Source organism: Corvus brachyrhynchos, unplaced genomic scaffold (assembly GCF_000691975.1).
Source record: "Corvus brachyrhynchos isolate BGI_N302 unplaced genomic scaffold, ASM69197v1 scaffold83, whole genome shotgun sequence".
Classification (NCBI taxonomy): Eukaryota; Metazoa; Chordata; class Aves; order Passeriformes; family Corvidae; genus Corvus; species Corvus brachyrhynchos.
The window spans coordinates 1,017,755-1,031,415 of NW_008238464.1; the positions used below are offsets into that span (position 1 = coordinate 1,017,755).

A 13,661-nucleotide genomic window follows, 5' to 3' on the forward strand; every position below is an offset into this window, starting at 1 on the left:
GCATGAGGAATGAGGAGGACTTATGAGGAGGAGCTGACAGAGCTGGGGTTGTTCAGTCTGGAGAAGAGGAGGCTCGGGGGGAACACCTTATTGGTGTCTACAGCCACTTGAAAGGAGGGTACAGCCAGGTGGGGGTCAGTCTCTTCTCCCAGGCAGCCAGTGACAGGATGAGACAAAACAGCGTCAACACGATCAAGTTGTGCCTCTTGCCACAAGCAGACCTGTGGAATTGCCTTGGGGGTGTTACAGCCGTTTTTATGGAGCTCAAGGCAGGGGTGTCAATATGTCTTTGCCAATATCTCTGTAGCACCTATGAACACTATTCTGTTTCTTGTCAAATTAATGTCATATTCAGAGGGACGTCAGGGCCCTGTAATGCAGCACTCTGGATTAGCAGCCTGCAAAGAGATTGCAACTAATCTTCCGATGTCACTTGGAAGTCAAATGAGAAATGGCAGCACAGCTGCCATTGAGAAAAGGGATTTCCCAGAATGGTGCCTTCTTTTCAGCACAGAGGAAATTCAGGGGAAACTCTGAGTGGTTTTCCTGAGGGCTAGAGACAGACCCATAGAGTTTTTGAGAAAAGCTTCAGCGGCTGGCAGTAAGACAGAAAAACTCATGAGATTAACACTGCTAAAATCTTGAGTGACTTAACAATGCTTACACCTTCCCGTGCACAGAACAACAAATAATTGCTGATTTGATGCTGGTAATGGTTAGAGGGGAAGGAATGATTTCACAAAATATATTCATTAAGATTAGCTTCCCATTTATTGCCTTACATATAAAGAATAGCCCTGAAGGACAAGTTTCATGACCTTAGCAAGCAGCATTCCTAAAGTTGATCCCTAAGCCCTGTTCTTCCCAAGGGAGGTGGGGATTGTTAGAAAGCATGATGTGCTAGGTGTTTTTATGCAAAAATAAGGAGATTAAAACTGAGCTTCAGACACTTGTGTCACGCTACTCAGAGTAGGAATAGAGAGCTGGGAAGGAGAGCTCTGCAGTTTCTCCTGCCCTTTTCATTGTCATGCTGCTGTCTTTTCTAGAGAACAACTAAGAGTCCTTTTAGCTTTAGCAGCCTTCTTTGAGTGACAAATAATATTTAATTCTAGGGCTATTTCATTTATGTTGTCCTTATCCTCAAAGCGTGGACTGATCCGTATAGGAGCAGCTGGTGAATGGCATGTGGCTGTAATTCGGAGGTAGGCAAGCCAGATGTCTGGTTTGCATGGCCATTCTGACTCAGATAACTCATTCACATGGACTCTTTAAGTACAGAAGAGGACCATCTTCTCCACAAAACCTTGAAATGTGAGAAATCATCACACACAAGGAAACTTCATTCAACTTTCATAACTATGTCAAAAATACAGCATAAAAAAAGAGAGAAGTCAACTTCAGAAGCTTCTGGTTGCTAAAGGAAAGCCCCAGCATTCAACAACATCAAATTGTGATCAGGATGTTCTTGGCACTGTAGGAATCACAGTTATTTTCAAAAATAAATCATAAACATGTATACTACATCGAAACTATTGAAAAGGAACATTGCAGCATGTTGCTTTTTCCGAAAGATGTAGGGTAGGTCAGGTGATTAAGTCACTGCTGCACTCATTTCAAAGAATAACAAAACTAAAATTACGACAATACTCTAGAAATTGCTGTACCACACTGAAGTCAGTAGTCCCTTTAATTGTGGCTATGTTTTGTTTATGGATAATATGCAAGAGTGAACAGTAGAGGGTGTTAGCTTAAAGGAAAACTTGAGTTCACTCTGTGGAATATGCCCTGTTTAATACAATTCACAGCAAAAGAAATCAGGTGCTGGAAGTACAGCCGTGTCTCGGTGTAGATGGCAATAGGGAACCTGTCCATCACCTCACCTCAAGAGCAAAGTAAAGGAAAAAAAGGAATTGCAAACAAACCCCTCTAAAAATCACAGAATTTTAGAATGAATTAGGTTGGAAAAGACCTCTGAGACAGAGTCCAGCTATTAACCTGGCACCACTAAACCATATCCCCAGGTGTCCCATCTACATGTCTTTTAAATATTTCCAGGGAAGGTGACTCCACCACTACCTGGGCAGCCTACTCCAGTGCTTGACAATCCTTTCAGTGAAGAAGTTTTTTCCTAGTGTCTAATCTGAACCTCTCCTGGTGGAGTTTGAGGCCATTTCCTCTCATTCTGTCATTTGTTACCTGGCAGAAGAGACTGCCCCCCTATTTTTATGTCATTTATGACTGATTAGGAGACTTGAATTATTTTTCAGTGGGGCTTGCAGATTGGATAATTATTCTTTTGATGACTTTCTGGGTAGCAGCTCAGAAAATGTTTTCAATTAGATTTTTTTTTTTTAATGGCATGCCTTAGTATCACTAGATTTGCCTTTGTTTTCTGCAGTTTCCTAATGTCAAAACAATTTCTTCCACTCTTCACATAATTAGGCAGATATAAATGGTAATGGATATAAATGAACAAACCTAAGCCTCTCCTGCAGTACTCCCCAGAGGGAATGACTTTACTGACAGGGCTCAGTGCTATTTTAGGTGCTGTGGATTATCTCCCCCAGCATCTAGCAGCCAGACAAAATGAGTCTTTAATAAGTCTTATATCATATAGGCCAACCTGAACCAAATGTCTTGGAGACCCTTAGACGTCTCAGATAGCACTAGACTGATGTTTAGGCAGCTGGCCTTCATCCTGTTTGTTTCAATTCTGTGGGTCTGAAGAGAAAGAATATATTGAGAGATTTTTAAAACTCCTTAATTTATTTAGACTTCCTCAGGAAACATATTTGTGGCTACAGCATTTATGAGCATCACATCTAAAATCCTGAATCATGGAACTTTCCCTCCTCTCCATTCACTTAGATGCTAAATCTGTGTCCTGGACCAAGTGCTTGCATTTAGATTTCAACTCTCAGATGAAAATCGGCAAGTGTGGGTCTTACCACAAACTTGACTACCTTTATTTTTGTACATTTCAATGTACATGTTAGTTTGTAAAACCCCATGAACATCACAAATGAGACACATTTTTAAAGTATTGTACAGTTTTAAGTACCAGGTGAGTATTATGCGGAATTAACTGAAGTCATGTACATTGGTGTCCAGAGCTCCTGTAACAGCAAGCCCTCACAGTTATCTGGGGCCACTGCTGGGAAGATCAAAAGGGCAGTGCCACTGAGCTCAGCATTACACAGCTTGTAAGAAGTCCAAAGCCCTTGTAGAAGTGCTCGTAGTTTAATTCAAGAAAAAAAAAACCCAAACAGAAATAGATGTGCATGTAGGTACAATGTATAATAAAAATTTCTTTATTATTACCAACTTTGCCAGAACCACTGCATAAATATTCTGAGAACTGTCTTTGCTGGTTTCTGTGCAGGAGTGGCCTTGTCTTCTCAGCTTCTCCCTGACTTCTTTGAAGTTAAAAGGTGTTTGCCAAAGCACCTGCAAACCACATACACACAAGGTCACTTTTATACAGGAACAAAAGTTTCAGCTGGTGGGAGGTGAGGAATGTTGTGTTCAGTGCTTTGGCATGCTGTGAACTTTGAGGCTTTTGCAGCTCAGTTGTACAGGTAATGGTCAAAACTGGTCAGACTGGTCATTTGATTGTATTGATCTCTTAAAGCAATACAAAGTGGGTAGGCTTAGAAAAGGGAGAAAAAATGACCACAGGCTAGTAGTCAGTAGCCAGTTTGTCACTAGGAAAGTTCCTCTTGGTGGATCAGACACCCTGCACAAAATATCACACATTTATGAAAGAAAGAATTCCCAAAATTCCCACCAACCATGAAATATGTTGGGGCTTTGCTGTTTTGTGCCAATTAAAAAGCACATCTCCTTAAGCTTTCCAATGTAACCCATCTCTCCATGGAGTTAAAACCTGCAATCTCCTGCTGCTCTTACAGCCAGAATTAAGCTAAAGATTCCATGGTAAGAAAATGAGAAAGAAGAGGCAAAGAAAATTATTTTTTGTCCTGGAGGACACGAAGGAAGTCAGTGTAGCTTTTGTGCTTGGGCTGAAACCACACAGTGACAGAGTGTAGCTGCTCTCTGACCATGAGGGCTGGCAGAACTGAAGGGATCAGCAAGCACAGCATTGCTCATTCCAGCCAGAGCTAACATGGCTGAATGCATTTAGCCATATATTTAATTAAGGGAACAAACAGGCCAACACTCAGCAGCCAGCCCTGCAGGCATACTCACAATGTAATTGTCTGGAAACATGTTTTTAAATTCATGTGTAAACGATATTTAGGCACTCAATACCAAGCTGTTAGGCCAAAGTGCTGCCTCTTCTTTGTCAAGGAAGGGTCTGAGTTACCTTCATCTGTAAAACAGCTGCATAAAATAAAGATTGATGGTAAGTCCTGGCAGGAATTTTCTTGTGGAAGACTTTTTCTCTGGTGCAATACCTCTTATAGTTTACCTACGGGTAAATTACCCCATGTCACCCATTAATATGTAAATTTTAAAAAATGGTCAGTAAACACCAAAATATACTTCTGTTGAGGAAGAAAAGGACCAAGATAAATACTGAAAGGTATAACACACTGTGCCTTGGTGTCATGTCTGCCACCATTCTATGACCTATCAATTAAATCCAAGAACATCTTGCCTTTTTATGGACAACTCAGATTCAGTATCCATGACTTCCTGTAACAGAAATCCCTACAAAAACTTGCTTAGTCCCTGTATTTTGTATGCTTGTATTTATATTTTTTAAACAATTTGCACACCTAGCAAGGGCAAAGCTCTTGCAGTTCAAGGTGACTTTCATGTTAGATCAATGAAAACAGCAGAAGAGAATAAACAGGCAGCATCTGTGGGTGGTAAACGAATGCAGGATGCGTGAAAAGACTCAGAACAAAGCCAGGCTCTGCAGACAGGCAGAGAAAGTTGAAAACATGAAGTATAGTAGAAAGAAAACAAAAAACCATTGTGCTATATTTGCTGTCTGCATTCACTGCATTGCCTGAAATTACTCCCCTCACACATTTCTTAGTTAAAGATTTGGGTTTCCACTGCAGCTGTGAAAAGTGACTAGATTCACAGCATATTGTACTAGAAAGAGCATGGGGAGATGGTGATTCTGTGAATTTCTGGCATGTAAGGAGACCGTCTCCCCGCAGGAACCCCTCTCATGTTCCCAGCACAGTTCCACAGCATCCCAGCCAGCAGGGAGAGCAGTGCCCCAAGACTTGAAGAGCCAGAGCCTGCAGCAGCTGCTCCGGCAGCGCAGCGCCCAGAGCGCAGGAGAGGCAGTGGCACTGCGGCACCGCGCACTGCACCAGCTGTGCCGCCAGGCAGGGGCTAACAAGACACTCCAAGGAAGGTGTCACGTCAGTGATCTCTCTGAGGAGAATGTTGGGCTTGAAAAGTCATCATCCCCAGATATTTATTACTTACTGCTGTCCCGGATTCTGTTTTCGGGCACAAGCACCCAAGCTCTACTTTAACTCTGAGCCTACGAGCATCTGTGTAGCTCCAGCATTGTAGAGTAGGTCTTAAACCGGTGCAGGCTGCTTCTTGTCTGGGCTGATCAATGCAGCATCAGTGATGCAATAGCCACTGTCAGGTGGCTTCTGGTTGACTCAGGGGACTGACAGATCTGTTTGGAAAAAAAAAGTCTGCATATGTACAACATAAAACAAAGATGAGGTGTGCAGGGATCTCCATTCTCCTCATCACTGTCTGACAAAGCAAAAACTCAGCATACGGTTGTTACAGTGCAGATACTGCAACACGCGTGTATCAAACCAGGAGTCCCGTGGAAAAGAAATATATATATGGACAGAAATATATATGTGGGCATACAGTCACAAATCTGAGCTCAACATCAGTGCATGTAGCTAGCTGTTACTACACATCAAAGTCTGTGTCACAAATTTCCCAACATCCTTTCCTCAAAAGCCACAAGCAACTTAAGATCACGTGGAAAACAGGCAGAGAGGCAGCTGCTTGCACTGTGCAATGCTCAGCCCTGAGTTACCTGTGAGGGAAACTGTCTGGAGCAGGGAATGCCACTGGAGATGGACACTTACCTCTTTTAAACCTGCTAAGGACTGATACATGAGGCAGCTTTCACAGGAAGGGGTGACACTCCCAGTGCTAAGATCCTAACCTTAATAGCTTTTGGAGAGGAAGAGCTGGGCAAAAAGAGCAGGTGTTCAGTTTAGGCCACAGACGTGTTTGTATTTGTTTGCTTCTCACCTTTTCTTACAGCCCTGTAATTAGAAGACCAAGCTTACAATGTGTTGAAATCATCCCTCACACAGTTTTGCCCTTCAGCACGTTTGCTGTTAAATTGAAACCTGGGCACTACTGAGCTGGGTTGAGGTGTGTCTCTGCAGAAGCAGCAAGGCCGCATCAGCAAACCTTGTCCCATGGCTTGGGCAGAGACAGCACTTGCTTAATGCTGTTGGCCTGGCTCCAGGGCCACTGTGAGGAGGACTGGGATCACTAACTGCTCGGTTTTCAAGAGCACTCAGCATAAACCTGCATCCTTTTCTGGCGAGCACTCTCCCCTCCCAGGAGAAGCACCTCCCAGCTGGAGGAAAACCTCAGCTTTGATGCCAACACTCTCGTTTTATCAACAGGAGAGGGTTACAGTTGGCCCCAGAGCACTCAGAGCTGTGGGCATGTGTGATTAAGAGGAGCTATGTGCTCTCTCAGAGCGTTGCTGGATTTATGCAGCAGCCAAGCTGTAGGCAAGCAAGGAAACAGCCCTGGAGGAAATGGTCCATTGCATACCTGTGCAGATTGAGCCAAGGTTTGTTATCCAAACTTCCATGAAGCTTCCCTTTTTCTCAGAAGATAGTACATTGATCTGATTTCCCATTTTCACAACTGAGTAGGAGGTTACTGATGACTTTCTAAAGGAATTCAGGCTCAAACACTTTTCCTGACATTCTATCAGCTGGTACCAACAGGACAGGTAACAGGTGTTGTCTCCCTATCCCTTTCATGCAGTGCTGAATGCCAGGGGCTGAGTCCCAACCTTGGGTCCAAGGCTTGATCCAGAATGACAAATACATATGCAGGTGAAAATTCTTTTCTGTTTGTTTGTTAGGGGGCTTTTGTTTCGTTGTTTTTGCTGTGTAGGCTATGTTTCTTGAGCAACTAGGAAAAGTGCCATCTTAGCAGTTGGAAAAGAATCAGAAAGATGTAGTCTGAGCATAGTCTCAGCAGCCCAAACCCCACCACTGCCAACTTTGTGTGAGGCAGTCTGATGAAGCAACAACCTGGATTTTTGATGATCTGGTTATGGTCCCTTGAAAGAATCTGAAATTAGGCCTTCCTGGTCGAGCTCAGCTATCTGGCAAATCCAAATGGAAAATTCATCTTGTTGGGAGAATGTCTTGGGGATGATTTATTACCCCATTCAATTTTTGGGGGTTTTGATCTGTTTTGTTTGTGAACGGAGTAGCTGCTGTCCTTGCCCTACCCACAACTCCCTCCAGAAAAGACAAGACCTGAGATATTACTGCTACATCAAAGCAGAGCAATATCCCAGTAGCCAGACCCAGTTATAAACGTGTCATGCACACAAAAAAGATCTGTAATCAAACTGACTACCATAAAAGCTGGAATTCACCCAATATAAATGTACCACTGGGTTACAATGTATACATGTGTACACTTTAATTTTCCCTGTTTCTATTTGCTTAAATGTATCTTTCCAACACCATTTACTTCAGATGTAAAGATAAATACATTCATCTGCCTGGAAAGTGCAGAGTCAAGCTTGAGAATTTCTTTAATGTCCATTCACAACTCTTCTGATATTGACACTCTTCAACAGCACAGCTGACCCTCTGCTGCTGTTTCTCTTTCATACCTCCAAAGTAAGTCTGCAAAATCATAAATAATTTAGTATTCATTCATAAGTTTATTTTTGATTCAAGAACTAAAATTTCACAGTTACAGGTGCTAAAAATCTTTCCTGTCTTCAGCTTCATCCATTCCTCCCAAGCTCTTTCATCATGCACCCTTCCTGCAGCTTCCTTTGCTCTGTGCAGTGGTGCTGAGGCTGTCTTGCCAATCCTCACTGCTCCATGCTGACTCTAATAACCCTGGGGATGTTGCTTTTACCAGGCTCTGGAGAATTTCCCATAGCTGGACTGTGCAAGCACCAGGGAGACTTCAGTGAGCTGGAAGGTGAAGTTCTCAACAACTGCAGTTTGACACCTTGATGAACACCAGGATGATGAAATGGAGAGGGAAGATGCTAGGAGAGAACCGGTATCTTTAGTGAGAGAACACACTGACCCACCATGAACTTGGATGTCACAGTTCAAACACCCCTGAAATTTATCATGGAACAAATAACTCAATGACTATGTTAACAGAGCAGTAGTTTTGCATAAAGATCTTTTGCTTTCATCCTCACAAGTTCAAACCAGTCTTGTTTTTAGGTATTTTTAAGAATTCTCATTTTCTAAGTCTGTAGCTTGTACCTGTTGTATTCACAGGCCAACCTTTGATCTTACTCTTTCTCAGGAATCATCTTCCAGGAACTGCTGGGGACAGGGGCCAGGCTACATGGACCTTTGTCTGACCCATGCTTATCTTCTTTCCTTTTCTATGTGTCACTGAAAAGTCACTTTTTAGTCATATCAAATGAGACCACCAACTACTAGGCACCCTCCTGGCACAAAATGATGACAGTCATAATGACTGACAAAACACCAGAAGCTGGAGGAAAAATGAAAGAGAATAAAACAGGAAGAAACAAAGTAAACAAAAGCATATACTCTATTTTGCTTCAAACTTTGATTTTCAAGGATCATGTAAGAACTTGTGTAGTAGAAAACAAAACAGTGGAAGGAATCAGAAGAATAAAGAAGGATAAGTATATGATGTACAGGCTGGGAAAGCAGCAGCACAGATTGAATATATAGAGTATGAGACCTGACTATGATTCGTTTTAGGAGTGATTTTCATCCATAGCTACCACTTAAACTCTTGACACTGCAGCTTAAAAGTGTGCCTTTGAAAACTGCCTAATGACTGTGCACCATCAGCACTTACACACACAAAAGGAGCATTCTGATTCTTCTTCAGCACCCTAAGAGACAGAAATCTAGAGTTCCCGTGTGTAAGTGTCAGGAAATTTCTGACTGTGTCCTGTCTGTCTGCAGTACAAAAGCATTGCCAGACTAAAATACTACAAGGTTTTGTGGCCATAGTGTTTCCATGAGTAAAGTGGAAGCTGCACTGCTAAATGAGTGTTCCCCACCACACACAGTTCACAAGCTGTTTATTTCCTTTAGCCAGTGCACAGGCTCTTTGTGTTTCTTCCTAAGATGCTGAAAGAACCCATTCTGGTCTTGCTCCTAGGATCTGGACTGAACTGTCCTCCACCTCTGCCCTCAGATACCCCCAAACATGCCTCCTAAAACAATGGAACTGCACTTTTTTCCCTTGCCTGTCCCCATGTTTCATTCTTTATGGGGAAGGAGATGGAGAGTTTAGCACACTTTCCTCTTTCCATGAGCAGACAATCCCGAGAGAAGACAGAATGTTTCTGGCCAAGCTGTAACGTGGTATCAAGAGACAAACAAAAGCTAAATCTGGCAGCTGTTGGGGAGCCCTTAGCCACACACAGCTGCAGTAAGGAACAGATGCAGGCATAGCTGAATTGACATCAACTGCTCGTTAAACAAGCCATGACCAACAGATGGGAACACTGCTTTATTATGATAGCCTTCTCCAAATGCTGAATGGACTAGATGGAAAATGAGACTGGAAAATGAGTGGGTGCTAAAAATGGGAAATCCTACTGTGGGAAATCTAGCCAATCCACTAGAATGCCAGGTGCCACAGCTGCTCCACTCTTGAACCCAATTCAGAGGAACTATGTTTGCCACAGGAAAGGATAGAAAATGTTCATTTTCAAAGGCCTCCCAACTACCCCCTATTGGCAGTTACAGTAATTATCAGCATAATTGCTTCAAGTCACATCTCATTATAAATGAAATTGAGATTTTGGCTCTCATAGTGATTATTTGCTAATGCATCAAGCAGTGCAGAATATTACTGTGTATCATACCTGTACTTCACTCCAAATTTTTTTCTGATTTATTTTGTTTTTACTAGATACACATTTTAGAAAATTGACAAGGAAGTCATGTGGAATGAACATTGATTTTAGGCATTACAGAAGAGAGAGAAAACTAGAAAGACAGAAGAATTTTTCTACAGAAAGAGATACACAATTTTATTGCATCTATAAAAACAACTATTGCAATAACCAAGGACAGAGTTAAGTATCAACGATCTTGTTACATCAAATAGTATTATTTGAGTTACCAAGACAAAGAATCATTAGCCAAGAGTCAGTAAGAATTTGCCAGGCCTTCATTTGCTCTCTTATAAACACACAGAGCTAACTGAAACAGTAAGAGTGGCAAGCATACACATCAAAATAATAATGGTTCAAATATAGTAGTTCTGGAAGAAATAAGACAATTCACTTCAACACAATAATGAAGCTAATATATGTTAAATGACGAACACAATTACTTAATCTTTATTCACTCCTGTTTTAATTCCTCTTAACAATCAGAAATATTTTAGCTGAGCATAAACCAAACCACAAACAGCCCAAAATGCCTCCTTAATTCATAAAGGGCCCACAGCTCTGTGGAAATATAAGGCTTTATGGAAATACAAAGCTTCGTCAACCACGTATATAAGAGCGATGTAGCTGAATCCACATTATTTGGGGAGCACAAAAATCCATCTCAGGATCTGGCAATTCTCATTCAAGTTTAGGAGAACTTACATCCTCATATAACAGATGAATGTACACGTGAAGTCAGCAGAAACGAAGACAGAAGTGTTGATTAACACATCAGTTAGTTATAAAACATAGCCCAGTCAGATTACTAAATATATATATGTATATGTGTGTGTGTGCATATATATGTATCTGGACGTAAGAAGTGACAAGACAAACCTTTAGAAAAGAAATGCAAGAAATGCTGATGGCATTAAATGTTTTTAATGCATTACACAATACACACATAGGGAAAACATTTATATAAAGATGAAGAAAATGCCTTTACTTCAGTCAAACAGATCAGGACTATTGAGCTTTTTCAAAAGTTAAAAGATATCGAAATTATTTACATATTTGATATTACAAGGAAAAGAATATGTGGGAGGAATAGACATCTTTCAGATAAACTCAGTTTAACAGACTGCATTTAGAAATATAAAAAAAAAAGTGTAACATTTTATGTTATATGTATATAACATATACAAAACATTTAACTACAAAAGTAATTATTACAGCTATTCAAAACATTTCTCTGACATGCTGACTGTTTTAAAAATCTGCCTTTGTTATAAACAATCTAAAAATAATGAAGTAATGAAAGCAAATACTAGGAAAACCTGGAAAGGGATGACTCTGATGAACACTGGTGTGTCCAGCGTATGAAAGGCAGCATTTGTATCAGAGTGATACAGGGGTCTGAAGAGGAAAACAGGGTATTTTACCTCACTTGTGCAATTTAGGCTCCTGACTTGAATATCCAGCCTTATTTCAGCATTGCAAAAACTCCATGAAGGGAAAGTCCATTGTTAGGTACCTAATATTTTTAATATCTGGTCCACAGAGACTAACTGAATAATTCATTAAAATGGCAGGGCTTCCCAACTTCTCATCCATGTTATTTAACACCTACTCACATCACTGTAATCAAATATGACAACTTCTAAGGAAAAGTGAATCTCACAGATCTGGTGCTCAACACATATTGAACTGCCAAGCAGTAAGTATAAACTAATAGTTCATACTTGACTGGAAGTTGCGCAGAAGGAAAAAGCAATGCCAGGCAAATTTGTTTTCTTTGTTCTCTTCATCTTTAAAATGAAATCCACCATTAACACAGTTCAAATAGATGTGTATGTCAGGGGCCAGGTAACACATTTGATATAACTTACAAAATTATATACACAGAATGCTGTGAAACGTTTGCATGGTATGAAAATGGAGTAACTATCTACACCCAAAGAGGAGAAATACACAGTCACGTACAGAGACTGGATAAAGAGGTATCTAATGAAACCATGTGAGGATGACCATATAGTGTTACTTAACATCTTTATCACCTCTCTGACTTTTTCTTTTCTGATAAAACACAGAAGGATATGTAAAGGAAAATAAACTTTAGGAAAAAGAAGAAAAACATACTCAATACTGATGGTGTCACAAGAAGAGACGTATTCGACCTGCATACCACATTGAAGCCTGTTAGAATACTATGAGATTATTTGCTAAGTCTAGGCAGAATTAAAATGTGTAGATAACCACTGGTCTTGTGTAATCTTTCCTCCAAGCTGCATGGAATCAGTTACAGGACTTGCTGATCACAGTAGCATTATTTCACATTTCCTCAGCATCTGCATCTCAAAATGTCCAAGAGGAAGGCTCTTGGACAACTGAACATTTCCAGTGACGTAGCCCATCTTTGGAAACCATGGTCTCTCACTGGACAAGCCCAACACCTCTGCTCTCATATAATTCTGATCAAGCCACTCTTAAAATGCCCATTATGTAATGGGCACCATAACACCCACTATAAGCAATGTAAATGGAATTTGCAGGCAATCTTTAAAGGATGAGTGAGAACACAAAAGGAATGTTCAGAGGAGCCAATTCAAGTTGATTGACAACATGATGATTGAGTGAATTTATAACCCATTACTTCTGGAAGTAAATAAATAATGAGGCTGTTGAGAACATATTTTAAATGGTACAAGGAGATACACCTAGCAAGTAAGGATAAAAACCCTGTTATCTTTCCACTGACAGTAGGATCTTGAAAATGAAGAGCTGACTGGCATGTAATGGCAGGCCTACACTAGCCCAGTCTCTGCTGCAGAGTGACAAGGAGTATAGGTACTGCTCTCAGCTTTAACTGAGCTAGCTCATACACCAAAAGCAATTTAACCTCTGAAGCACTGAGCTACAGGTGCAATAATTTAGTACCTGCAATATAGACTTTCATCTAACACAGAACAAACAGTAGAGGGACTGGAATATATACTCTGTTCACAAGCAGGTACTAAGGTTTGGTGTCACTGCATCCTTACTGCTACTACAACTGTTAGGGAAATTAAGGCGGCATATGCTGGAAATAGCTTTATTCATTTCTTGCCCTTGCTGTGAAAACACATGCCGAGAAAGTGTCAAGAACAGTTTCTAAAGGAGGTGAAAGAATTTCATCATATAGGACATGGAAAAGCTAACTTGGCTAACACCCAGAAGTGTAGAAACCAAGTCCTTGTGTGGGTAATAGCTAAAGGCCCATCAGAACTGTTTAATTCCTAATACTTATACTTTTCCAGAGCTACTTCTTTACATCTAAATTCTTCCTCATTGCTAGACAGTGAATTTCTTCCTCTCTGTTTTACTTCACTTTTGGAGACAAACAAAAGATCATCAAAGTCTGACATCTTCTCCCTGGGATGCCTTTTGTCTACTGTTGTCCTCTTCTTTTTCTTTTTTCCCCTCTTTTCTTTTACAATACTTTTCTTTGCCTCTTCTCCTCCTTCATCTTCCACAGGTGGGAGAGGGCAGGGCTTTGTGGTCTCACCATCCAGGCTAGAAAAGCAGAAAAGGAAATTCACAAAGCTAAAAGCAC

The 13,661-nt window shown here is 40.9% G+C and overlaps 1 protein-coding gene across 2 annotated transcripts in view; it reads right to left on the reverse strand.

Annotated features, from left to right (window-relative positions):
- Positions 1 to 10,995: 10,995 nt before the first annotated feature.
- Positions 10,996 to 13,661, reverse strand: part of VWA3B (von Willebrand factor A domain containing 3B) — a 62,048-nt gene continuing 59,382 nt past the window's right edge. For both annotated transcript variants that reach the window (XM_017737164.1, XM_008635798.2), the window contains exon 27: positions 10,996 to 13,621. In XM_017737164.1, coding sequence (XP_017592653.1) covers positions 13,345 to 13,621 — 277 coding nt within the window. In that variant the 3' untranslated portion in view covers positions 10,996 to 13,344. The remainder of the gene's footprint in view (positions 13,622 to 13,661) is intronic.